At 43.8% G+C, this 27,543-nt stretch overlaps 2 protein-coding genes across 9 annotated transcripts in view; both read left to right on the top strand.

Annotated features, from left to right (window-relative positions):
* slc12a8 (solute carrier family 12 member 8) overlaps positions 1-23,068 on the top strand; it is a 32,784-nt gene extending 9,716 nt beyond the window's left edge. For 2 of the 6 annotated variants that reach the window (XM_024138050.2, XM_024138049.2), the window contains exons 4-17: positions 3,185-3,331; positions 4,086-4,277; positions 4,481-4,712; positions 16,532-16,645; positions 17,057-17,144; positions 17,384-17,471; positions 18,723-18,869; positions 19,904-20,055; positions 20,146-20,269; positions 20,447-20,885; positions 21,173-21,270; positions 21,364-21,481; positions 21,962-22,022; positions 22,505-23,068. In XM_024138050.2, the coding sequence (XP_023993818.1) occupies positions 3,185-3,331; positions 4,086-4,277; positions 4,481-4,712; positions 16,532-16,645; positions 17,057-17,144; positions 17,384-17,471; positions 18,723-18,869; positions 19,904-20,055; positions 20,146-20,269; positions 20,447-20,885; positions 21,173-21,270; positions 21,364-21,481; positions 21,962-22,022; positions 22,505-22,670 (2,166 nt within the window). In that variant the 3' untranslated portion in view covers positions 22,671-23,068. The remainder of the gene's footprint in view (positions 1-3,184; positions 3,332-4,085; positions 4,278-4,480; positions 4,713-16,531; positions 16,646-17,056; positions 17,145-17,383; positions 17,472-18,722; positions 18,870-19,903; positions 20,056-20,145; positions 20,270-20,446; positions 20,886-21,172; positions 21,271-21,363; positions 21,482-21,961; positions 22,023-22,504) is intronic. The other 4 variants (XM_024138052.2, XM_024138051.2, XM_024138053.1 and 1 more) reach the window with 4 other exon arrangements.
* A 128-nt stretch (positions 23,069-23,196) lies between these two features.
* Positions 23,197-27,543, top strand: part of heg1 (heart development protein with EGF-like domains 1) — a 28,200-nt gene continuing 23,853 nt past the window's right edge. The window contains exons 1-2 of one of the 3 annotated variants that reach the window (XM_024138047.2): positions 23,814-23,904; positions 26,706-27,308. In XM_024138047.2, the coding sequence (XP_023993815.1) occupies positions 27,128-27,308 (181 nt within the window). In that variant the 5' untranslated portion in view covers positions 23,814-23,904; positions 26,706-27,127. Of the gene's footprint in view, positions 23,905-26,705; positions 27,309-27,543 lie in introns of all 3 variants that reach the window. The other 2 variants (XM_070439056.1, XM_024138046.2) reach the window with 2 other exon arrangements.

Below are 27,543 nucleotides of genomic sequence, written 5' to 3'. Positions count from 1 at the left end.
GATAATTGTGTGAGTTGAGGGCACAAGTAGATTGTAGGATGGCCGGGGTGTTAAGCATGTCCCAGTTTAGGTTACCTAGCAGCACGAGCTCAGAAGATAGATGGGGGGGCAATCAATTCACATATGGTGTCCAGGGCACAGCTGGGGGCAGAGGGTGGTCTATAGCAAGCGGCAACGGTGAGAGACTTGTTTCTTGAAAGGTGAATTTTTAGAAGTAGAAGCTCGAATTGTTTTGGTACAGACCTGGATAGTAAGATAGAACTCTGCAGGCTATCTCTGCAGTAGATTGCAACACTGCCCCCTTTGGCAGTTCTATCTTGGCGGAAAATGTTATAGTTAGGGATGGACATTTCTGGGTTTTTGGTGGTTTTCCTAAGCCAGGATTCAGACACGGCTAAGACATCCGGGTTGGCAGAATGTGCTAAAGCAGTGAATAAAGCTAACTTAGGGAGTAGGCTTCTAATGTTAACATGCATAAAACCAAGGCTTTTACTGTTACAGAAGTCAACAAATGAGAGCACCTGGGGAGTAGGAGTGGAGCTAGGCACTGCAGGTCCTGGATTAACCTCTACATCACCAGAGGAGAAGTAGGATAAGGGTACGGCTAAAGGCTATAAGAACTGTCCGTCTAGCACGTTCGGAACAGAGAATAAAGGGAGCAGGTTTCTGGGCACGATAGCATAGATTCAAGGCATAATGTACAGACCAAGGTATGGTAGGAAGAGAGTACATTGGAGGTAAACCTAGGCATTGAGTGATGAAGAGAGAGATATAGTCTCTAGAGACGTTTAAACCAGGTGATGTCATCGCATATGTGGGAGGTGGAACAACATGGTTGGTTAAGGCATATTGAGCAGGGCTATAGGCTCTACAGTGAAATAAGACAGTAATCATTAACCAGGACAGTAATGGACAAGGCATATTGATATTAGGGAGAGGCATGCGTAGCCATGTGATCGTATGGGTCCAGTGAGTGGTTGGGCTGGCTAGGGACACGTCGATTCAGACAGTTAGCAGGCCGGTGCTAGCAAGCTAGCAGTTAGCAAGCCGGGGCTAGCAAGCTAGCATAAGGGCCTTAGAGGGACGTCGCGATGGGTGAAAAGTCTGTTTTTGCCTCCTCGTGCGGTGACGTCGATAGACCAGTCGTGGAATTAGTTGGGTTCCAAGTAGCAGAGGGGTCCAAGTCCAATTGGCAAAATGGGTATAGTGYTCCAAGAAACTGGCCGGTGGATCAGCTAACAGTCCAATATGCTAAAGATAGCTAGCAGGCTGCGGTTAGCAGAATGGGCCTTCAGGGGACGTCGCGCCTGAGGGGCCTGTTGGGATCCTCGGGCAGATTATGTCGGTATTCCAGTTGTGATGGATCGGCGGGGTTTCGTGCCCCGTACCGGCAGTAGAAGGGGTCCGGATATTGTAGCCGAGGAGTMGMCTTCAGGAGTAGCCCAGGAGCCCTAGCCGGGAGATGGGTCTAGCATGAGCTAGCCCCAGGCTAGTTGGTGCTTGCTACGGGACGGAAACGTTAGCCAGGAGTAGTCAACCCGGGTTGCGGTTAGCTAGCTGCCATGATCCAGATGAAAGGGTTCAGAGTTTGCGGTAGGAATCCGGGGATKTGGAGAGAAAAATTGGTCCGGTATGCTCTTGTTTGAAACGCGTTGTACGAACTGGCGAGAGCTTTCCGAGCTAAAGGTTAGCTGACTGATAGCTGGTAGCTAGTTAGCTAGCTAGCTTCAGTTGAGGTATTCCGGTTCAGAGGTAAATAGAAATACTTTAGAGAAAAACAACAGATCCACACCACATTGGGTGAGGCGGGTTGCAGGAGAGTATTTTGAAGTTGAGGTTTAGGAAAAATATTAAAAAGAATGCGAAGAAAAATATATAAAAAGATACATGGGACGAGACAAGACAAAGACAAAGGCGTCTGAATGCTACGCCATCTTGGAAATACATTCAACACCATGGACCAGAAAAGGTTGAATGCATTGGCCATGCTGTCAATCCAGCATGACTTCTGCCATGTTCAAAACAACTAGAAACTCTGAACTGGGAAATCCCAAACTTCAGTGAGTTCAATACAACTGGGAAGTCGTAAAAAACATACGTTTTGAATGGCCATCCAACCCAGAATTCCAAGTCGGCCTATTTCTAGAGCTCCGACCTGAAGATCACTGACGTCATGATTCAATCTTGTTTTTTTCCCGAGTTCCCAGTTGTCTTGAAAGTGCCAAAAAATTCAAGAGAATGCCAGACTTTGATGTCAAAGTTTGATGACAAAATTTGTCCACAAGGACCGTCGCGCCACCTTCCTGTTCAAGTGAGCACAGTACAACAAGGTGAGTCCAAACATGTATTGTATGCTGTTGCATTAATGATGCAATATGCCAGGGAGATATGTATACCGTAGCTAAGGAAGTAATACTAAGTGTAGTAAGCTGTTAATAGCCCATGTGCCTCACCCTAATAATTACTTCCCATTCCCCCTCATCGTTTTGCCTACTGTTTTGACTTGGTGGTGCACATGTAGCCTATAGKCTGTTTTAGAGAAATGTAACAATCGAATATWGTAAGAGCTTTCATTGTCTGCTTATATGCCGCCTTTATTTATCCTACAGTTCTGACTTGGTGTACAGGGAGAATACTGTAAGAACAGCACATGTTATGAATTATGTCACTGTACATTTAAAAAGTGCTGAAAAAATAGTTATATTGACTACGTTCGTCCTAGCTCGCTCATTAATGTCTTAATCGAAGTTACGGATTGCCTCTTATCTGCTCGTCGTCCCATTATGCCATAGTTTGTACATCTCAATTGTCAGTAGAAACCACATTTGTTTAAGCAAGTCAGCCATGTTTTTTTATGTCAGTAAATGAGGCTGAATGAACTGTTTCGCTGCCAGACAAGMCTCCACTGATAGCCAGGTGTAGCAATGGTAAGGATTCACTCCATGGTGCTGAAAAGAAAGCTCTGCTGTTGGGACAGCTTTATGTAGGGCTTAACAGTTTGTGGGCACTGTTTGTCACTGTTATAGTGCAATTCATTGATTGTTTAGTGTTGTGTAGTGGCTTTGCTGGCATGCATCAAAAACAATATATATATTTRTTTGCCCCACCATCCCTACTGGACCAGACTATAAAAGTTGTGCAGGTCTGGTAAAAATCGGGAAATGTCGTCTATTCTAAACTGCAGGGGTCGCAGCATCTCTCTCAGCCATGGTGGAGGGTGAAGCTGTTTGTGTGGGAGCCTGTCCTGTTTGGGACGTGGGACGGAGTCTTTACTACCTGTATGATCAACATCTTTGGTGTGGTGTTGTTCCTCCGCACTGGGTGGCTGGTGGTGAGTTGGAATTTCATTTCATTTCATTCAATACATTTATTTGACAGGGACAATGCACACCAATCAACATTTATGTACATTTACCAGATTTGGCCAGCTAGCTAGTTTTCAACTGTAGTCCCAGGGCAGGTAGCTGTAGGCAAGAGTTTGCTCACCTAGGGGTCTGCATACTGAACAGGCGGACCACAGGTTGGATCCGAACCCAGAGCCGGGTCAATATAGACCGCTGGTCCTGACCCCCCCCAAAAGTGTATAATAGAACTGTCGGGCTTCAACCCCTGGTATCATATGTACACACAAGACTTGGCAAAATGTGTAGAATTGCAGGACATTTGCTTAAAACTGCCAAATTTCTATCTGCCCCATGGYAAAATGTGTAGAATTGTAGGGAATGAGCATTAAAACTGTAAAACTGCCTCTCCTCCATCAAGAGGGGTGTGAACAGTTTGAACAGTTTGGGTTTGCATGGGTTGCGATTTGGGGGTTTGTTACTATGCCGATAAATGACAATATCCATTCGGACATTTGCCACCTAGGAAATTTGTGTGACTGGACCTTCTGAAATAGTACTTGAGTATCTCTGCCCTACGGTGTGCACATGTTGGTTCTATATTCCAGCACTAAAACACCTGATTCAACTAGTCAAGGGCATAGTGATTTGTTGAATCAGTAGTGTTAGTGCTGGGCTGATCTAGACATACAAGGACCTGTTCCATATATTGTATGACTTTGTTTTTTCTCTTGATGATGTAAGGGGAACCTAGGTGTATTGCTAGGTATGCTCCTGGTATCCGTGGTGGTTATCGTTGCCCTGGTAACAGTGATGTCAGGCATCGGCGTCTGCGAGCGCTGTGGGGTCGGTAGTGGTGGAGTATACTCCATGATCTCTACTGTCCTGGGAGGAAGAGTAGGTGGGACCGTGGGGCTCCTGTATGTTTTCGGCCAGGTGAGAAACACCATGTGTGTGTACATGTTTTCATTCCCCCTTCATCCTCCTGCAACCCTTTGCATTGTGGTAAAGGGCAACTTACCTTCAGTCAACTCACCTTTTAAAACAAAGATTATATAGCTAAATAAATAAAATAAGAATCAATATGTTTACATACAAGATCTCATGTATGTCTTCTGCGTGTGTTTTGATTTCAACAGTGTGTGGCTGGAGCCATGTACATCACAGGGTTCTCAGAGTCTATCGCTCAGCTCCTGAGCCTGCAGAGTGAGTGGGCTGTTAGAGGGATGTCTGTGGCTGTCCTGCTCGGTCTTTCGGGTATTAACCTCGCCGGGGTCAAATGGATCGTCCGTCTCCAGCTGATACTACTGGCCGTGCTGGCTGTCTCAACGCTGGACTTCGTTATCGGGACGTTTTCCCACCTCGACCCAGGTGTGTACATGGCATAGCCTATAGTAGGCCTGCTGATGTGTTCTGCTTGACAAAATCTTCTGGACTGTAGTGTATAGTGAACTGACAGAAGTGTGTGTGTAGCACTGTTAGAAGGGACTTTAGTGCCAGGAGTAGCACAGTGGTGGTGTGAGGAGTTGTTKTTTTTTAGCCTAGATCAGTGGTTCTCAAACCTCTTCTTGGGGATCCCCAGACATTTCACAATTTTGTTGTAGCCCTGAACTAGCTCGCTTGATTCACCTATTTATGGGCTTGATCATTTGTTTGACTAATTAAATCAGGTGTGCTAGTTCTGGAATAGTTAAACTACATTGGGTCTCCGAGGAGAGGTTTGAGAACCACCGGCTTAAATCACAGGTTCAATTAACAATTTTGTCCAGTAGGTGTCACTGTGGCATAATATAGCCTAGAGGATAACCACAAGCTTTCTCTGCACTGTATTTACTGTAGACRTCAGAGTTCATCATTAGCCATCTCTCAGCCCTCTAGCTTAGTTGCAAATGTACTGCACKTCTTACTTCATACTCGTCATACTCTTATGCAGTAGCAGTAGCATATAAACATACCTAGTTCTTCCCCTTGGTTAAATAAAAACAGAAATGTTTTTGGCTGTAGAGAACCTTATAGGCTCCCCATCATAGTTTGACATTTCAAGACTGTGTGTGTGTGTGTTAGTGTAGTAGATAATGCATACAGTAGAGAAAATGAATCAGGTGCTTGACTGAGGGACTTCAACTGACCCCAACTGACCACAGGACACTTCAACTGGTGATTATTCAAGAAAATAAAGAAAAAGGAGCACTTTGTTTCTGCATTGATCTGAAAGATTGAATGCATACAGTAATCAGTGATGAGGCAAGTTTGATTGACTCAGGCAGCAGTCTTGTGTAATGTTTACCCAGAATGTTTTTCATGATGAGGGTATGATGGGCGTGGTTTAGCCAGAATTTTTTGCTTTCCCCGGCCTTCAACCGGAAGTTGATCCCTGCTCTTCCCGTTCTCACTGATTATCCACTTCCTGTCCAGTCCAAGGGWAGAGAACAGTCTGCGTTTCCAATGGCACCCTACTCCCTGTGTAGTTCACTACTTTTGACAAAAGTAGTGCACTGATTGGGGCAGGGGTTATCAAAGTGGGGTCCGCAGAGTTACTGCAGGCGGTCTACGGTCAGATTTATTATTGTTCTACATTTTTTTGCTCTTCTTTTTTTATGAATATTACTAACAGATTAAAGTGTGTAATACAATGTAATAATAATCATGTACAATTTATGTTCTTAACTATTTGTATTTGTGTTCTAATTACGAGGGGGTCCCTGATATATTTGCAATCACAAAAGGTGTCATTGGACCCAAGAAGTTTGAGAACCCCTGTATAAGAGAATAGCGTGCKATTTGGGATGCAAATACAGTGTTCCAGTAGGAGCTGGGGGTTTCTCCTTTCTTTCTCTCAACAAACCACAAAGAACACTATGTAAATGGTGGTAGTGGTGGTGATGGGGGTTGGTTTAGTTCAGGAAGCTGAAACCTTAAACCTTACCCCAGACTTTTGCACACCATGTCTCTCCTTTCCAGTCCAAACCTCTCATCCCTAATGATCCTCTCTTTCTCAGTCAGAACCCAGAGCCCGGGTCTGGATCCCAAATGGCTACCTATTCCCTGCACAGTGCAGTACTTTTGACCAGAGACCTATGGGAATAGGGTGACATTTGGGACGCACSCCAGAGCTGCCATAGGGATCACATCTTGTAGTTATGGCCTAGTGAAACTGATGCCCAGGTCTTTCCTAATAAGTTGCTGCTGTGTTTTGAGGTGATCTCATGCTTTGGCACGGAGCCACCCTGTCCTCCAGTCTAGGAGAATAGGACTGCGTATGAAATGGCAACCTATTTCATAAATGGTACACTACTTTTGACCAGGGCCATTAGAGCTCTGGTCAAAAGTTGTGCACTCTATAGTGGATAGGGTGCTATTTTGGATACACCCTTGGTTGGGGGATGTACGGCCTGGTTTGGCTGGCATCTCCTTTAAAAAGGCAAATGTGTTTATAGTTTGATAACACTTTAGATCAGACTATCAGACTGGTGATTTTAGTAGAAGGCCAGCTAGGCTGGTCGACATAGGGTTACGGTGGTCTCAATGGTTAATGCTGTCTTTTATATGTATGTATTTCTGGTCATAGATGAAGTAGATGAAATTCTGAAACTGAAGTGTCAAATACAGCAGGTTTCAAGAATGACACATTTTCTCATTTAGATAGGTTGTCTTGTTACGGAAATGTTGTAGTAAAGGATTGGTTACTGCTTATTACACTACTAACAGCCAGATGGTTGCAGTTTTCTTGACCTCATCTACCTGCCTTTATAGTGCCTTACTGACTGTGACTGTACTCTTAACGTCAGACAGCTAAGGCAGTATAGAGGTCTGAGAGGTAAAGGAATGATTAACAGTTCCTCGTGGGAGAATCCAGAAGCTCTATGCCACTCCCAACAGTGCCATAACTTTGTAGGGAAATATAAATACATTTGAAACATCTTCTAAATCTCTAACATTTCTGCATCGTTATCCTGACACTGACCTGTGCTCTGTGTGGGAAASTCATTATGTGAGTCAAATGGAAATACATCTAACCCTTTAAAAGAGAATACGTGTGGATTTGTGAAGTAATATTAACCTCCMTCCTCTGTTCATGTAACTGTTTAATGTAGTCTGACAAGTCATTCCTGGCTGCAGTAGCGTGGTCTGACTCTCGGGTAGAAAAAATACAGGAGTCACAGTAGTGTGGAAACTGGACGATAAAGTAATCTTCCTCTTCATAACTAATATAATAATTATCCTCTGTCCTCACATTTTAGAGTCTGTGAATCATGCATGTGTTCATTTATTTAAGCAGGGGAATGTAAGGGTATAATTCCTGTAACCAAAGGTGTTGTCACTTCATCACAAAACACCATCTGCCCCTCTCTCTCCTCTCTCTTCTCCCCCCCTTTCACTTGTCCCTCCTGATCTTCATTTGAACTCTTTTCCAGATTGAACAGACAGGAAGTTCCATAATGTGTTTCGTGGTTTGGGTGGTAGGGTGTTAACCGGGCTCACCCACATTTTTGGACAATGAAAAAGAGAAAAGGCCGGAATCCAAATTTGAGAGAGCTGCTCTTGAGACCAAGCACCAAGTCATCACTTCCTGTGATATTATGAAGGGTCCTCCAATCAGAAGATCAGGGGCTCTTCCCAATGAATAGTGTCCTGGTTGTGGGTCATATCCAATTAAATAAATAGAAAAGTGAATTATAGGATCTCTATGGTCATGACACCATTCTCTAGTCAGCACGCATGCATGCTTTTTAAAATTGATTTGTTTTACCTTTGGTCAGTGTGGGTGAGTTAGAGGAGTTGGTAGAGTTGTGTCGGGTGAAGTTGGTGTGTGTTAACACCATGATGTTATATAAGGGTTGTGGACACTGGGGCTGTGTCCCAAATGGCACCCTATTCCCTATATGGTGCACTACTTTTGACAAGAACCCTATGGGGCTATAGGGAATAAAGTGCTGTTTGGGAGACATCCTGTCTGGGCCTGTCTGTTCTGTTGTACCACAATTACATTATCATTGTTTGGATAGAGAGAGGTCTCAATTGGTTATGTAATGTACAGCAATTTGGCTAGTATTGTTTTGTTTTAAAATCTGACCTTGTTATTATAGTTGCCAAAAGCGAGGTCGGTGTTGGTTCGTTCTGTGGTGTTGCTGCAGTGTTAGAATGAGAGAACATGAGGTGCCTCTCTCTCTCTCTTTCTCTTTCTTACGCTCTCTTTCTCTCAATTCAATTTTTCAAGTTAAGGGCTTTATTGGCATGGGAAACATATATGTTAACATTGCCAAAGCAAGTCAAGTAGATAATAAACAAAAGTTAAATAAACAATAAAAATGAACAGTAAACATTACACCCACAAATTTTCAAAATATTGTGTGCAAATAGTCTCTCTCACTCTTTCTCGCTCTCTCTCTCTCTTACTCACTCTTTCTCTCTCTCTCTATTTCTCTATTAGTTTCTTGCTCTCTCTCTTCTTTCTTTCTCTCGTTTCTCTCTCTCTTCTTTCTTTCTCTCTCTCGTTTCTCTCGCTCTCTTTGTTTCTCTATTTCACTTTCTCGATCTCTTTCTCTTTTAGTTTCTCTTTCTCTTTTAGTTTCTCTCTCACTTTCTCTATTAGTTTCTCTTTTAGTTTCTCTCTCACTTTCTCTATTAGTTTCTCTCTTTCTCTTTTAGTTTCTCTCTCTCTCTTTTAGTTTCTCTCTCACTTTCTCTATTAGTTTCTCTCTCTCTCTTTTAGTTTCTCTCTCTCTTTCTCTTTTAGTTTCTCTCTCACTTTCTCTATTAGTTTCTCTCTCTCTTTCTCTTTTAGTTTCTCTCTCACTTTCTCTATTAGTTTCTCTCTCACTTTCTCTATTAGTTTCTCTCTTCTCCCGTACTATATCTCTTTATTACTCTCTCCCCACCTCTCAGACAGCCTATCTAAACCCTTCAATGGATTATTCTAGGTTAATTCCCAAATCCATGCATGCCTCACACAGTCAATTCCCTATCAGATACAGAGGTTCCATACTCTGGAATTCCTATCTTCACATTGCCAAAACATCATCATCCTTCAATAACTTCCAACATAGACTAGAGGTCACCCTGGTGAACCAAACTACCCAGTAGTCTCCTCCATGTAGCCTAACTCTCACATTCACATGTACACACACACATAATCAAACATGTTTTTTTCTTGTATATTGAGTATACTGTGCCTTGCAAAAGTATTCATCCCCCTTGGCATTTTTCCTATTTTATTGCATTACAACCTGTAATTTAAATGGATTTTTATTTGGATTTCATGCTATGGACATACACAAAATAGTCCAAATTGGTGAAATGAAATAATTATCTTGTTTCKAAAAATTCTAAAAKAAKATTTACCTGAAAAGTGGTGTGTGCATATGTATTCACCCCCTTTTCTATGAAGCCCCTAAATAAGATCTCGTGCAACCAATTTCCTTCAGAAGTCACATAATTAGTTAGATTACCCACAGGTGGACTTTATTTAAGTGTCACATGATCTGTCACATGATCTCAGTATATACACACCTTTCTGAAAGGCCCCAGATGCTGCAACACCACTAAGCAAGGGGCACCACCAAGCAAGCGGCACCATGAAGACCAAGGAGCTCTCCAAACAGGTCAGGGACAAAGTTGTGGAGAYGTACAGATCAGGGTTGGGTTATACAAAAATATCAGAAACTTTGAACATCCCACAGAGCACCGTTAAATCCATTATTAAAAAATTGAAAGAATATGGCACCACAACAAACCTGAAAATAAAGGAGTACACTCTAGGAGCTCAGATGCAAAAATGTAATGTCCAACGTTTCGACAGCCAAGCTGTCTTCATCAGGGTAAGACAAACCTGCCAAGAGAGGGCCGCCCACCAAAACTCACGGACCAGGCAAGGAGGGCATTAATCAGAAAGGCAACAAAGAGACCAAAGACAACCCTGAAGGAGCTGCAAAGCTCTACAGCGGAGATTGGAGTATCTGTCCATAGGACCACTTTAAGCCGTACACTCCACAGAGCTGGGCTCTACGGAAGAGTGGCCAGAACAAAAGCCATTGCTTAAAGTGTTCGCCAAAAGGCATGTGGGAGACTCCCCAAACATATGGAAGAAGGTACTCTGGCCAGATGAGACTAAAATTGAGCTTTTTGGCCATCAAGGAAAATGCTATGTCTGGTGCAAACCCAACACCTCTCATCACCCCGAGAACACTATCCCCACAGTGAATCATGGTGGTGGCAGCATCATGCTGTGGGGATGTTTTTCATCGGCAGGTACTGAGAAACTTCTCAGAATTGAAGGAATGATGGATGGCGCTAAATACGGGGAAATTCTTGAGGGAAACCTGTTTCAGTCTTCCAGGGGGACAGAGGTTCACCTTCCAGCAGGACAATGACCCTAAGCATACTGCTAAAGCAACACTCGAGTGGTTTGCCTTGAAGAATGGGAAAAAATCCCAGTGGCTAGATGTGCCAAGCTTATAGAGACATACCCCAAGAGACCTGCAGCTGTAATTGCTGCAAAAGGTGTCTCTACAAAGTATTGACTTTGGGTGGGTGAATAGTTATGCACGCTCAAGTTTTCKGTTTTTTTGGTCTTATTTCTTGTTTGTTTCACAAGAAAAATACTTTGCATCTTCAAAGTGGTAGGCATGTTGTGTAAATCAAATGATACAAKCCCCCCCAAAATCTATTTTAACTCCAGGTTGTAAGGAAACAAAATAGAAAAAATGCCAAGGGGGTGAATACTTTCGCAAGCCACTGTATAATATACATTTATAATTAGTATGCTCTGTTTAACTGATTTGAGAACTTTTTTTTGGTACTTATTTGTATATTGGGTTTTGTGGTGTGGTTTTCATATAGGCCCTTTTAGGTTTCCAACCTCATCTGCACACAGTTTTTACCAGTTAAAAAAAAAAATCTGTGCTATTTTTTCTTTCACTGTTTTTCTTTTATGCGAATAAATGAAACTTAAAACCCTACCCCTCTCTCTTTCTCTCTTTCTTTCTCTTTCTCTTTCTCTTTCTCTCTCTCTCTTTCTCTCTCTTCCTCGGAACCAACAGGGCTTCTGAAAAGGGTGGATATACATGTCATTAATCGGAGAGAACAAATTATTTCCCATCGTAAGATAACCATGAGGGAAATGCTTGATGTTCTTACATAGGGTCTTTCAGATTTGACCATCTGGATTAAACCTTTTAACCCCACCAGAACATGGCTCTGTCCCAAATGGAACCAAATTCCCTATATAGTGCACTACTTTTGACCCTATGGGCCCTGTTCAAAGGCAGTGCACTATATATGGAATTTGGTGCTATTTGGGATGAGACTTACAGTACCTCAACCTCGGGAGGAACCACATGAGCCATTACAAAGACTGCAGGAATAGTTTCTTTCAGAGGAATAACTTGATTCATACAAGCTTTTATTCATGTTCATTGAATACATTTCTTTATATGTTCCTGTTTTCTTAATTGCTTGTAGGCTATTGTTTGTGTAGGCTTACCATTTACTCCACAGTTGCTTATATAGCTGTACTGCTTGCTGTCCTCCCTGCATATCATGACCAGCTATGTGCACTGATATCTAAACCATCCATACTCCACATGCCCCATGTTAAATTTCATAACGAGGTGTGAACAAATCAGTCATGTCCATCCGACTGTATTGCAGAACAATTTGATCTCTGTGCTTTTCGTGCAAATGTTTGTCGGGCACCTGCGTAAGGGTTGTTGTCTGTGAGTGATCACGCCCAGTCTATTTCTCTTTGTCAAAACCACAGTGCTGTTACAGCTAGCATGCTACCTCTGTTTAACTTGGCCAGTGTTACCGTAAACTAGGTCCTGGTCCCCTGATTGCACGCATCTAGGCGGGGCGCATATGGGTTCCTCTCCTGGACAGTTACATAAGGGGCTGGGTTATGGTTAAGTTTCTAATGGTCTGAGGTTGTCTGTCAGGATCAGAGCAGACACTTCTGTCTTGATCCGGGGGGTTAGGGTTAGTCTGGTTCCCGAGTCCAGCCCTGGTTTTACCTAACACTGGAAAAAAGTCTAGGGTCTCTCTCTCTATTACTCTCTCTCTATTACTCTCTCTCGTACTCTCTCACACTCTCTCTTAGACTGCAGAATTCGGTTGCTGTTAAACAGTCAATTTGTTTTTCATCCTTCCAACTAAATATCCCGATATATAATATCCCATGTCAGAAAAGTGTTGGGAAATGAGATGTAAAGAGGAGCGCTAGGTGAGCAGGAGTGAAGTCACTGTCCACATAAGACAGTTAAGACCCACATCATACCGGCACTCTGAATAAAGCCAACTTATCATCTGATCATATCCTGTGATTTCTTTATTCTGTATCAGCTGAAAATATTTTTACTTATACAGCTCACAGGCTATTAGCATAGCCCTGTTTACACTCCTGGCTTACCACTACTAGCTAACCACTAGCAGCCTTGAAACACATTACTTATTTGCAGTTCAGCACATCAGCAGTTCTTGTACTGTTGCACAGAATCAAGATAAACCTTTACCATCATAGTAGACATTGAACGTCTATGAACCAAACTGGCTAGAACGCTGTTGTTGACCGCCGGCAGCTATAGCTAGCCACATGTTACATGAGTGCTACTACTAGCAGCGGTAAATCCAAGTATAATGGCTAACACAAACATTGGCTAGCATGATATCCTGAAAGTTATATTGGCCAATAAAGATCAGGCAGTTCAGCAAAACACTCTTGACATTCTCTCAACCAGCTACATGAGGTAGCCACCTGGAATGCATTTCAATTAGCAGGTGTGCCTTGTTAAAAGTTAATTTGTGGAATTTCTTTCCTTCTTAATGTGTTTGAGCCAATCAGTTGTGTTGTGACAAGGTAGGGGTGGTATACAGAAGATAGCCCTATTTGGTAAAATACCAAGTCCATATTACGGCAAGAACAGCTCAAATAAGCAAAGAGAAACGACAGTCCATCATTACTTTAAGACATGAAGGTCAGTCATTCCGGGAAAATTGCAGTTGCACAACCCATGATCGAATTTCTGCAAAGAAACCACTACTAAAGGACACCAATAATAAAAAGAGACTTGCTTGGGCCAAGAAACTTGAGCAAAGGACATTAGAACGGTGGATTTTAGATTTTTGGTTCCAACCGCCATGTCTTTGTGAGACGCAGAGTAGGTGAACGGCTGATCTCTGCATGTGTGGTTCCCACCGTGAAGCATGGAGGAGGAGGTGTGGGGGTGCTTTGCTGGTGACACTCAGTGATGTATTTAGAATTCAAGGGACAATTAACCAGCATGGCTACCACAGCATTCTGCAGCGATACGCCATCCCATCTGGTTTGCGCTTAGTGGGACTAGCATTTGTTTTTCAACAGGACAATGACACAACACACCTCCAGGCTGTGTAAGGGATATTTGACCAAGAAGGAGAGTGATGGAGTTGCTGCAGTCAGATATTGCTTGGCCTGCCACAGTTAACCCAAATGAGATGGGTTGGAGGAGTTGGACGTGCAGAGTGAAGGAAAAGCAGACACAAGTGCTCACGATATGTGGGAAAAGCATTCCCAGGTGAAGATGGTTGAGAGAATGGCAAGAGTGGTTGCAAAGCTGTCATCAGGGCAAAGGTGGCTACTTGTGAAGATATAAAAATATAACATTTGTTTAACACTTTTTTGCTTACTACATGATTCCATGTGTTTATTTTCATATACACTTGCTCAAAAAAATAAAGGGAACACTTAAACAACACAATGTAACTCCAAGTCAATCACACTTCTGTGAAATCAAACTGTCCACTTAGGAAGCAACACTGATTGACAATAAATTCACATGCTGTTGTGACATGGAATAGACAACAGGTGGAAATTATAGGCAATTAGCAAGACACCCCCAAAAAGGAGTGGTTCTGCAGGTGTTGACCACAGACCACTTCTCAGTTCCTATGCTTCCTGGCTGATGTTTTGGTCACTTTTGAATGCTGGCGGTGCTTTCACTCTAGTGGTAGCATGAGACGGAGTCACAACCCACACAGTGGCTCAGGTAGTGCAGCTCATCCAGGATGGCACATCAATGCGAGCTGTGGCAAGAAGGTTTGCTGTGTCTGTCAGCGTAGTGTCCAGAGCATGGAGGCGCTACCAGGGAACAGGCCAGTACATCAGGAGACGTGGAGGAGGCCGTAGGAGGGCAACAACCCAGCAGCAGGACCGCTACCTCCGCCTTTGTGCAAGGAGGATTAGGAGGAGCACTGCCAGACCCTGCAAAATGCCTCCAGCAGGCCACAAATGTGCATTGTTCGCTCAAAACGGTCAGAAACAGACTCCATGAGGGTGGTTATGAGGCCGACGTCCACAGGTGGGGGTTGTGCTTACAGGCCCAACACCGTGCAGGACGTTGGCATTTGCCAGAGAACCACAAGATTGGCAAATTCGCCACTGGCGCCCTGTGCTCTTCACAGATGAAAGCAGGTTTCACACTGAGCACATGAGCACATGTGACAGACGTGACAGAGTCTGGAGACGCCGTGGAGAACGTTCTGCTGCCTGCAACATCCTCCAGCATGACCGTTTGGCGGTGGGTCATCATGGTGTAGGTGTCATTTCTTTGTGGGGCCGCACAGCCCTCCATGTGCTCGCCAGAGGTAGCCTGACTGCCATTAGGTACCGAGATGAGATCCTCAGACCCCTTGTGAGACCATATGCTGACACATGCACATTTGTGGCCTGCTGGAGGTCATTTTGCAGGGCTCTGGCAGTGCTCCTCCTTGCACAAAGGCGCGAGGTAGCGGTCCTGCTGCTGGGTTGTTTTGCCCTCCTACGGCCTCCTCCACGTCTCCTGATGTACTGGGCTTCTCCTGGTAGCGCCTCCATGCTCTGGACACTACGCTGACAGACACAGCAAACCTTCTTGCCACAGCTCGCATTGATGTGCCATCCTTGATGAGCTGCACTACCTGAGCCACTTGTGTGTGGTTGTAGACTCCGTCTCATGCTACCACTAAAGTGAAAAGCACTGCCAGCATTCAAAAGTGACAAAACATCAGCCAGGAAGCATAGGAACTGAGGAAGTGGTCTGTGGTCACCACCCTGCAGAACCACTCCTTTATTGGGGGTGTCTTGCTAATTGCCTATAATTTCCACCTTTTGTCTATTCCATTTGCACAACAGCATGTGAKATTTATTGTCAATCAGTGTTGCTTCCTAAGTGGACAGTTTGATTTCACAGAAGTGTGATTGACTTGGAGTTACATTGTGTTGTTTAAGTGTTCCCTTTATTTTTTTGAGCAGTGTATKTTTTTTTACATTTAATCCAATTGGTATTTAGCTTATTCCATCCCCAAACACCATGCTAGTTCTGTGTGAGTGGGCCAGTTTGTTTTGCATGACTATCTTAGTGTTTTTTAAAAATCATCTACTTGCGACATGACAAATCTCTTTGGGCACTTTAGTACCTACTTACCCGATTCTCTTCCATCACCGAAGCCACCTGCCGTCGTGCTGTAGTAATACCGGTGAGGTCAGTGGACTTGGAGACTTCATTGACTGTGGCACAGGACCATTTGTTTCCCTGAGCTTCATGGTGAATCGACTCTTCCACTATTMGTAGTCATTAGTCTTTTTTGACAAAGTGAGCCCTGCCTGTGACTTAAGAACCAGGCAGGGGTTCCCCTGACCCAGTCTGCRCACCGCATCCTRGCTAAGCGTCCCCACTTTCTTCCCCTCTTCTCGAATTTCAGGCCAAACATGCATGCCGATAAACAGTGGTTGTAGTGCACTGCCCCACCACCAGGCCGTTCCCTTCTTGACGTCAAAGCCGAAATGTATTGTTGGTAAATTGCGAAAATGGAAGTGTATAATTATAGTTTTTTTAATAAACTTGTATAAGGTCCATTTTAAATGTAATATCATCAATCTATGTTGTTAGAATTGTGGAAATATATTGTGAAACCTGCCCTTTTAAAGCCTGCAGTAAGGATGCTTTATAACCTGTTATGAGCATGTATGAGCCTTAATAATAATCAGCAGGCCTTCCGTAAAATGCTACCAGAAGTTATGTACTCAATCAGGGAATTGGGCYGGAGTTAAAATGCCTAAGAGCATTATGAAAACTTAATGAATGTAAAGATCAGATCACAATGTCCACACAAATAAGAGACTTAACTTTATGCTGAATCTCTGTTAAACCTTGGCCTTTGTGGATGTTTTGTTGTTTCAGAGCATGGCTTCGTAGGGTACTCCGAGGAGCTGCTACGTAAGAACACTCTACCAGACTACACGACAGGAGAAGGATTCTTCACTGTATTTGGAGTGTTCTTCCCCGCTGCTACAGGTGAACTACTATAACCATGTTTACAGCTGCTTACATGTTTACAGTTTGGTCATTTAGCAGACACTCTTATCCAGAGTGACTTAGTATAAGTCACTCTAGATAAGAGTGTCTGCATTCAACTAAGATAAGTTACAAAATCACATATCACAGTCATTGCACAGTCCCTGCTCTAGGTCTAACGACTGTTGATTGACTCTCACATTCTAGTGGTTCAAAGGACTGACTATGAACAATGCTTTAAATGCACAATCTCTAAGGTGTCTTGCTGTTCAATGYTCATTAACAATGCCCCTTTTCTAGCCATTGCCTTCATGGTAGGTCTGAGCTTCCACAGTGACAATTTGTATACATGTGATTARAATAGTTATAATATGACAGTTATAATTATATAGTCCTGTCCCTGGTGCGTAGGTGTGATGGCAGGCTTCAACATGAGCTCAGATCTGCAGAGACCGGAACACAACATCCCTGTGGGAACACTGGCTGCCGTCTGTACCTCGTACGTGTCTGTTGTTACTACCAGCACTTATTACATTGAGGTGTTCCAGACTTGTTCCTCAGCTTTTTTTTTGCTGGGGATTTGATAAACATTATACAATTTAATCTTTATTCCCACACCAATCCCAACATGCCATGAAATATTTAGGATCTTGTGACATCATTTCTTATTTATAGTGCGATGTGTGATCTTCCATCTAACTGATGAAAAACTGSTGGTGGTATTGTTGGCCACTACAGGTGGTTCCTGTATCTGGTCTTTGTGTTCCTGCTGGGAGCAATCTGCACCAGAGAGGCACTGCACTTCGACTTCTTAATAGCAGAAAAGGTAAACTCTCTGTCCATCCTTTCCTCATTGTGACCATAGTGATTATTTCCTTTTTGAAGAGCTTACTCTCTTTCCTATTGATGATCAAGTTCAGAAGTATTCATGTCCAACGTAGTTCATGCTTCCCACACATTCTTCAACATTTTGAACATGTACACAGACAGGCTACACAAGAATTGTCTGTGTGTTCCCGTATATCCTAACTGTGTGATAGGCATAGTGGGAATCTGTTATTATATGTGTAATGAAGTAGCCTGATCACATATCTGTTTATGCTGTCTCGCTAACTTCTATGCTAATTATTGTCATTGGATAGCACACAGACCTGAGACCAGGCTAGTGATGATGATGATGATGATAAGGATGTGAAATTGTTTAATCTCAGTGGTCCCAGTGGGCCCCTTTCTAGAGCGACAACAGTATGTTCTCTGAACCCCATTTGTACAGCTGAGAATGACAGAAATTTGAGAAAAGCTCTGCCGCTGAGCCCCCCTCCCCCCAACGCGCACACACGTACTCACACACAGAATGACAGAGATTACAGAAATGAGAGAAACATTGTACTGCTGAGGTCAATACCCTCCCACCTCCACACTCTCCCCAGTCACAGCTGTCCCTACACCAGCTAGCAGGGGGAGGTGCTGGGAGGGTGTGGGCGCTTGGGGGTTAGAGTTGATACACTGTACAGGGGGTGCGGCTCAGCTGTCTGTGGTGAGGGTGGGGGGTTGGATTAGTGGGTGGTGGTCTAGGGGGGATTGAGAGGAATGGGCTATCTGTTGCATATGTGTACACGTTATCTACAGCATATGGTACAGCAGAAATACTATGGAGCTCAGCGAAAATATACAGCACACACATTTTGTACACCAAGTACTTTGCAAACAGATTTATTTGTGATTAAAAAATATATGTTTACTCATGGTAACACTTTATTTAAAGCCTGCAGGTAAATCGAATTGTATTGGTCACACACATATTTAGCAGATGTTATTGCGGGTGTAGCGAAATGCTTGTACAAAGTTGCTTAGGAGCTAGAAGCAGAGCTGCCGTATCTGTTAGCGCCATCTTTTAACTAGTAAAGTGCTACCAAATGTGTATAGGAAATTGTTCTAATTGCAAAAATGCCTACATTATGTCCTTGTTTTTTTCCTGCTTCAAACCTATTTTCACAAGGACTAAGTTGAGGAGAACTTAACTGGGTGTATTCATCATGGGGCCTCTTTCCCTCCTCGTTTTGTTCCAACTTCCCAGGTCTCCTTGGTGGGTTTCTTGTTTCTCCTGGGCCTCTACATCTCCTCGCTGGCCTCCTGCATGGGCGGTCTGTACGGAGCACCCAGGATCCTKCAGGTCATCGCCCAGGAGAGGGTCATCCCAGCCCTCGCCTTCCTGGGACAAGGGGTGGGTTTGCCTGGCAGGATGGATGGATGATCCATGAATCCAAAATTAAGAGAAATGGATCAGGGGCTCTATMTATTAAGCATCTCAGAGTAGGAGTGCTGATCTCGGATTTTTGATCACAATGAATAAGGTGACATAGATTGGGTGGACCTGATCCTAAATCAGCACTCCTACTCTTAGATTATCAGGAGCTGTATCAACAGTCTTTCTCAGGTGAACAGTGCCACAGGACTAACCTAAGCCAAAAAAGACATTGTGCTGCTATAAACAGTTTATCACATAACTTGAACTGACATGTTTCTCCCTTGGCTAAATCAGAAACATCAAACACAATATAGTCTGTCTCCAGTGGGTGGGGGGGTGATACCGGTACMATGGGTGGGTTCCATGGGAAACGGTGAGAAAAGGGCCTGATTTTAGAGTGGTCAGTTGAGTAAACTAACCTCACAGAGAGAAAGAGAACAGATGGAGCATCCCAAATGTCACCCCATTTCCTATAAGGTTCACTACTTTTGACCAGAGCCCTATAGGTTCTGGTTAAATGTAGTGCACTATATAGAGAATAGGGTGCCATTTGAGATGCTGCCTGAGTGTAGCCTAACGGTTGGTCGTGGCTTATGAAACACAGCACASTACCCCCCTTCCTTTCCTCGGCCCCCACGCCCCTCAGTATTGCCTGGCCTGTACTGTTCGTGTTCGCTGGAACCAGGCCCTAGACATCTTGCCCTGAATCAAAGCCTCAGAAACCCAGGAAGGGAGGGAAGGGAGATGGACGGGGCTGGCCCAGATTGGCCTGGAACACTGCCAGAAAGGGAGAGAGAGAGAGAGAGTACCAGTGGTGGTTCAGGCAGCATGGTTGTAGTTCTAGTCAGAGCAGGCTGAGTCTGAGACCACAGCAACTTTTTTAAACAACCGGTTTGTCTCTTTTGTTGAAATTAGAGCTTCTCAGCAGAGCATAGCATATCTTCCTCTTTTTATCTCGCTCTATCTCCCCCTCTATCTCTCTCGTTGTCCTCTCTGTCTGTCTCCAACAGAAAGGTCCTAATAAGACTCCGGTGGCAGCCATAGTCTTGACTAGCCTGCTGACCATGGCTTTCATCTTCATCGGACAGGTCAACGTCCTGGCCTCCATCGTCACCATCAACTTCATGCTCACCTACAGCTTCATTGACTACTCCTACTTCAGGTGCGTGTGTGTGCATTGGGCGTGCATGTGTGCTGGAACCAGACCCTAGACATCTTGAATCAAAGCTGACTTTGACTACTCTTACTTCAGCGTGGCGATGACCTATAACCTCCAGCCCAGAGAGAAGAGGGTTGGTCCTGCCAAGAGGCCTGGGACTGGAGCCTCATCCTTCACAAACCATACGTCCAAGCCCCTCATGACCAGCACCCACCAGGTTTTTTTCATTAGTCAATACATTTTTCMAAATTCTGTTAAATGTTGAGTTCAGTCGTTTAAGTTCAATCAAGAGTAAATCAAGTGTCAATCAAAATTGATGCAAAAACAAAAAAACAAATATTCAGGTCAGTACAATAAATCACAAAACAATACTTTTTCCCCCACAACCCACCAGGGTTATGGTACAGAGGGGGATGTTGCGAGCCCGGGGAAGGGGACCCTGTTAGAGTTTACTAGGGATATGGACCAGATCTTTCCCCTGCCCAATGCTGGTGAACAGGAGGAGACAGAAAAGGACAAGGCCACAGAGAAGGTGTCCATGCCAGGCCTGAGAGGCAGGATCAGGAGGGTGAAAGCCCCTGCCAAGAAGACTCTGATGGACAGCTTTGGGCTAGACCTTAACAGCAATGCCTTCCCTAGTGAGGGAGATGAAGATGGAGAAGGAGAGGGAGGGGTTGATCCGGCTCCCCCAGGTCCAGGAGAGTGTATCTTCCCCAAGGAAAGACCTGGAGAGCCCTGCCCAGACCCTGAGGAAGTGATACAGGACAAGGCCCTCCTTCCCGGTCGTAACCCCATAGAGCTTGACCCTCCAGGGCCACAGAGAGAAAACACTGGTGAGGAATACTTCGACTTAGAATTTTTGTTCACTTTTGACATTTGTTAGTGGTACCATTGGGCACATGGTGCACAGCTCTGATTCAGCAACTTCATCACTCCCTGTGTGTGTGGGCATTTTACACATTCTTTACCTAATTTGCAACCATTTACCTCCTTCCTACAGTACACTGTTAACATAGTGATGTAATAGTGAAATAGGTTATTGAATGTCTGGATTGTGTCTACCTTTCTGTTATAATGCCTGCTGTTTATACTTCATTCATTTCTGTAAATATGATGACAGGTTCTGACTGTAAACCAGACTACCAGGGATCAGAAATCCAACCGATGCCTGATTCCTTCTATGCCAAATTCTGCAACCACTGGATTGCACTGATTGGTGTAAGTAAGCCAGTAAAACATGCAGTATAACATTTCTGCCATATTGTATCTAAATGTATTTTCTTGATTACTTATGTTTTCCCCCCTGTGCAGGCATTATGTTCCATCCTGATCATGTTTGTTATTCAGTGGGTCTACGCCTTGGCCAATATAATAGTCGCCTTGGTCCTCTTCCTCTACATTGGAAAAGCAAGCCCTGGACTTCCAATAGGTGACTATCCATCTATGTCAACAACTGTCACATTCACACATCTCTGTGCATTTCTAATACAAGAAAGTATGTGTCAGTCACTGCTGAAGCCTTCAGTTACAGTCTCTCAGCCACACAGCTGTTCAGCAGGATAGTTAGAATAACTTAGTTAGAGGATTCTGCAACTCTGTGATATACAATCTCCCCTCCATACAATACCCTGCTTTGCTCCCCTAACTCAAGACTTTGACAGATGCATAATGTAGATCACACATGCACACCACACATGTCATGGTTAGTAAAATGGTTTTCATATTTTACAGGTCATACGAATATCTCCTATTGTATATCAGAGGAATATATTTTTATTCTGGAGTGGCAAGCTTTAGCTTATTGAATACATTGAACTTAGATGTTTTGTTTTTGAAATATGGTTTATAATATCAGCTAGTAATTGATGTATCATATTTATTACAATGTTTCTTTTGTGTGTATTTACAGGAGTGGCAGCCCGTTTCAGCTTTTTCAGATGGATTAGGACAACCCTGAGCAACCTAGGAAGGTATACAGCATCACAAAAACTTGTGTAAAATGAACATCATTCATCATGTATTCAGCTTTCTAGTTTGATGTTTGGCGATGTCTTTAAAGGCAGACGCAGCGAAATGACGTTGCCTAGAGCATCACTGCAGATATTGAGATGAGCGAGATGCAAGACTTCGCTCTCACAGTCACAAAATAGTGTCTGAYCATATGCACAAGTTCTCGTTACGCTTTTCACAACATGGTAGCTACGGAACCAAAACAGCAAAGAACTTGAGCCTCACGCTTCAACCCTCTTAGTTGTATTGAAAATTAACCCACTATGCTGTTTACTTTATGTATCTACGTCATATCGATGAGTCTACCTTTAAGGCCAAATATGTAGATAATTGATTGAACGGGATTGAACTCCGGTCTCTGGGGAGGCATACATGTACCTAGACTCCCAGACCATCGAGCCTGCACATTCTATTCTAATTATTCTAATGTCCTTTCCTTCAGGGGTGAGCTTCCTCGGGACCAGATTATCGTGACACCCTCTCTGTCAGGAGTCGGCATGGAAACCAGGCAGCTGACAGAGGAAAACCTGGACTTTGCCTCTCGGGACCGCTACCACCAGTCTTCCTTTATCGAACCAGACAGGATGGCGCACCTACAACTTAACTAATCACCACAACTCTGGATGGCTGGTCCCATCACAGACCATAGTAGCCTGGTCCAATATTTGTTTGGGCTGTCTTGCCAACTTGTTACAATGACCATAGGAGTTAGCAAAACAGCACAAAAAGATRTGGGACCAGGCTGAAGTAATGTCTCATTCTAGAATTTATAGACAGATTATAAGCAGTCAAGCTGAAATCAGTAGTCCTACTCTATGACATCTGGATTTGTACAGGTCTCTGTGACTGTGGCAATGCATTACATGTTTGAGCAATGCATTCCTCTCAATGATGTGCTCAAATGGTTATTCTCTATTTATTGTGTCCATTATCATTGAATATATAAACAATACATGTTATTTTCTTCCAATCTATGTTTGACCTCTGATTAAAATGTCTGGCTTCATCTGCTTGTATGTTGATGAGGGTGGTGCAACATTTTCAGCTGATTTGCAATTTTGTGACTTGCAACTTTGTAACATCAAGTCGATATTTCATCTTTGAGGTCTCAACTCCACACTTGTGGCATGCATGTCGAGTTTACTATTGTATCTTACATTGAAGAAATCAATATAAAGGAACAGAATCAGAGATTCGTGATATTCTGAAGTCTAGTTGAGTGTAACAATAGGCTAGTCCGCGGACGGCCAACTGGGAATTGGGTGGAAACTACTATAGCTGAAGTGTGTGGGAGGAGCTAGGCYCCTCGGATGTGATAACATGTATTTTTTCCATCACCACTTTATAGTTTTCGAATTTATTGCCCGTCATCGGATCAATAGGTGTTTAGGGTCTCCGATGTGATTTTTTAAAATAAGAAATTACTGAAGAACACACGTTCCAATGTTGGCTGTGGGTGACTCGCCGCTTCTTGTTTGGAATATACTCCTGCCTTCCGCCGATTTCGTGTCGTTTTGATTATGGAAACGTGTTCTTTGAGTCACGTAGTCCTAGCCCGTCTTTCTCTTGTGGTCCTCTTGATCGTTCTGAGGCCCATCAATGCGTGGACATACACCTCCAGCAGCAACGATATGGATAGGACACTGGTAACGAGGGGATACTTTTCTCCCAGCGTTACGAACTCTGAAGAAATAACTGCCTTACCAAAATACTTGTTTACTACTTCGGGAACTTCTAAAGACTTTAGGGAGGTATCATCACCATCAACTGGAACAGAACAATCCCACCGAGTCCGGCATTCTGATGACAGTGAGACCCGGACATTGAGTGAAGACAAATTAGGTAAGGGGTAGTAAGATAGGCACCTACAGACATATGGAAGAGGGTACGTCCCTTGGAATTCGCAAACGGGTCAATAGTTCTACACACTGTCCKATCCCTGTATGTGGCACGGATCGCCCGCGGTGACAATATCTTAAGTATGGTGTTTTTTGTTGTCAGAGGCTATTTAAATCTCAGTCGTGATTTAATCATTGTATATAAAAGTAAACTATAACGGACTATTTATTGCACGTTTATAGGCTTCTTGATCAATATTCCGGGGTATATTTAGACTAAATTAAATAACAGCATTGAGGTTGAAAAACCCAGAACAAGGTCCTGGGCTGGCATGGTTACACTTGGTCTGCGGTTGTGAGGCCAGTTGGACTTACTGCCAAATTCTATAAAACGATGTTGGAGGTGGCTAATGGTAGAGAAATTAACATTCAATTCTCTGGCAATAGATCTGGTGTACATTCCAGCAGTCAGCTTGCCAATTGCACACTCCTTCAAAACATCTGTGGATTTGTGTTGTGACTGCACGTTTTAGTGTGGCCTTTTATTGTCCCCAGCACAAGGTGCACCTGTGTAATAATTATGCTGTTTAATCAGCTTCTTTATATGCCACACCTGTCAGGTGGATGGATTATCTTGGCAAAGAAGAAATGCAAACTYACAGGGATATAAACAAATTTGTGCACAAAATTGGAGAGAAATAAGCTTTTTGTTCGTATGGAACATTTCTGGGATTTTTTATTTCAGCTCATCAAACATGGGGCCAACACTTTACATGTTGTGTTTATATTTTTGTTTAGTATAATTCATAGTGATCATTTGAAACAATATACTAAAATGTGCTTGGCAACTAATAGCCTAACAGTAGATTAGAAAAATGCACGCTGTATTGAACAACTAAGGTTTACCTTTCAAACCAATGAATGTCTTTGTTGACTCTTGTTTCAGCACTCAGCCAGAGTTTTGGAAGTGTTGTTTACCTCCATAAATTCGTATGAGGTATTGTCAGTGAGTAAATGTGGAGAAAGTGTAGAATCTTTCCGGTAATTATTTGCCCAGACTTCTTTAGAGAGTAGAGCTATTATATCCTCCTTGTAAGAAAGGTTACTACGGCCACTACCAAGAGGTCTGAACCTTTATGGCACAGGGGGCAGTGTGCTTGGCTGTGAACTGCAGGTGCTCTGGTTCAAGCACCGTTTTCCCTTCTCAATCACTACATCGGATTGGTGGCAACAGCTGTCACAAAGCCTTTACTGGAATGGTACCTCAATCTGCACAGGGGMCGAGGTCCGCTTCTTGAGAAGGTGAATAGTCTGTCTCTGTATATAAACGRAACAGAGTGCTTTCTGTTCTGCCCCGAGCAGGGCGCGAACCAGCGATCTTCTGCAAAACAACACACACTACACAACTCAAAGCCAACTGTCTTATCCAGCAGAGGTTGGCTTCAGATCTCAGGGAAGTTGTGATTTTCTTTACAGATGTACTCCAGCCAACATGCTTTGGGGCAACTTTCACATCCACTATATAAGTGTGCTACAGTCTCTGTCAAAAGGTCTGAGTCTGGACCTTTATAGAACAGCCAAGGGTGTAATTTGGTTACAGAACCCATTTCATCATCGTCATGAACTGGGCGCAACACAAATGATGGCGCTGATTTAGAAAGAAAAAAACTAAACACACACAAGCTAACTCATTGGGCCTGCCATACGGCTCCAGTCAAAAGTAGTGCCCTATATAGGGAATAGTGTGCTATTTGGGATGCATCCTAGGCCTCTCTCTGTGGACTGACTATACCATTGCTGAACTCTTCTTCCCTCTATCTGCGTACTGACTGTCTGACAGTTTGACTGTCTGAGTGTGTCATTGCTGTGTGTTACATTCAGGATGTTATCCAGCACCGACAGCGCTCAGCTCTTCCTTGGCACTGGCAGTAGGTTATTGTTCCAAAGCCCTCCAGCAGCAGTGTTGAGTCAGTGGAGAAGTGCCAGGCACAGGCCTTCCCTACAGACAGGCAGGCTGTCAACAGGCTGACGCAGAGTAGATAGGCGGAGATTTCAGGTCCCAGACCAACTATAAACCAAGCTTTAGGCTTAGGTGGAGTTTGTAGGCCCTAGTAGTAGTGGTGATACGGACAGGAACACTCCTCACCCGGGGTGTCTGTTTTGTTACCATTAAATAGCTTACATATTGTGTCTGCATGTGTAGGCCTAGAACTGCCATATCTTAGTAGCAGGAGGTCTAGTCATAGGTAGGTATATGTATCTTTACAAACAGAAACATCATTGGCAACAAAAAAAATCAGCAATGGACTTACCAATGAAATGTCATATTAATGTGACTTTAATGAGACATGAACTGTTTTCATAAAGCTTATACAAACTATGAGCCAGAGAGCCAACTCTGCCTCAATATGGACCCAACCAACATCTGCTGTGTGACTGTATTTTAACYTCTATGGCTTCTGCTAGATCAGGATTAGGAAGGAAATGGCAAGGTCCCAAAGGCCTGAGTGCACCTCCATTCTTAGGGCCCAGGCTTTTGTCAAGGTAGACAGGCTGGGCTGTCAATTGTTCTCCACGCAAAATCATTACATCCACAGGTAGCAACTCCTGGCAACGTCTTCCCTTTCAGACAAGACCACTCTGGGGCCATCTGGTGGCTTGATGTGCACATTGCAGACATTTACATTTTGGTTTTGGGTGTCTTTCTCCCCAACTCATTATGTAGGCCCATGTGACACGCTGATTTTCTTGAATACAGAAAACTCATACCTATCATCCTTAATTGTATTTATTTATTATTCACAGCCACTGAACAAAACGRGCATCTCTCCACGGTCTCAACCCGCGGGGCATCAGAAGGAACCCTTAGTTTGTCGAAAGAGCAGATGAGCTCTACCATTGTAGTGTCCACAGAGGCTACCACACATTGGGAGGACCAGACCAGACTAGCACCAGACCACCTACTAGAGACCTACCCTGCGTTTCGAGTGGACCTCAGGTCTGTGTCTGTGACACAAGCCAGACTGCCTCAGGACAGCCCTGATGCTGACAGCAGTCTCAGGCAGGACCAGTTGACGAACCGAGGCACCGTGATCCCAGAATAGGACCCAGTTGACGACCGAGGCACCGTGGGTCTTCCCGTCCAAACTGACAGCACCTACATCTCCTCCACTGTGAGTCGAGCGGGAGAGAGGACTTTACTGTCTGTGACCTCCAACAACACCTCCATGTACTCTGAGGACTCCAACTCCTCCTCCCAGTCCCGGGCCTCCACCTGGGACCTCCCGACTGGCCGCACTGGAGCCGGGGCTGGGGCCGTCACCATCAGGATACCCTTCACAGGACCTGAGCATGGGCATGATGCTACATCTGGGTCTGACTCTTACCACCACACCAACTCCTCACAGGGTAAACAGCCCTCAAACTCCCTCACTGTGTATATGTATGTCTGTGTATATACAGTGGGGCAAAAAAGTATTTAGTCAGCCACCAATTGTGCAAGTTCTCCCACTTAAAAAGATGAGAGATGCCTGTAATTTTCATCATAGGTACACTTCAACTATGACACAGACAAAATGAGAAAAGAAGAATTCACATTGTAGGATTTTTGATGAAATTTATTTGCAAATTATGGTGGAAAATA

Source organism: Salvelinus sp. IW2-2015, unplaced genomic scaffold, assembly GCF_002910315.2.
Source record: "Salvelinus sp. IW2-2015 unplaced genomic scaffold, ASM291031v2 Un_scaffold1380, whole genome shotgun sequence".
Taxonomy (NCBI): Eukaryota; Metazoa; Chordata; class Actinopteri; order Salmoniformes; family Salmonidae; genus Salvelinus; species Salvelinus sp. IW2-2015.
Note: the sequence above shows the minus strand (reverse complement) of the source record. Positions and strands in the feature narration are given on the sequence as shown.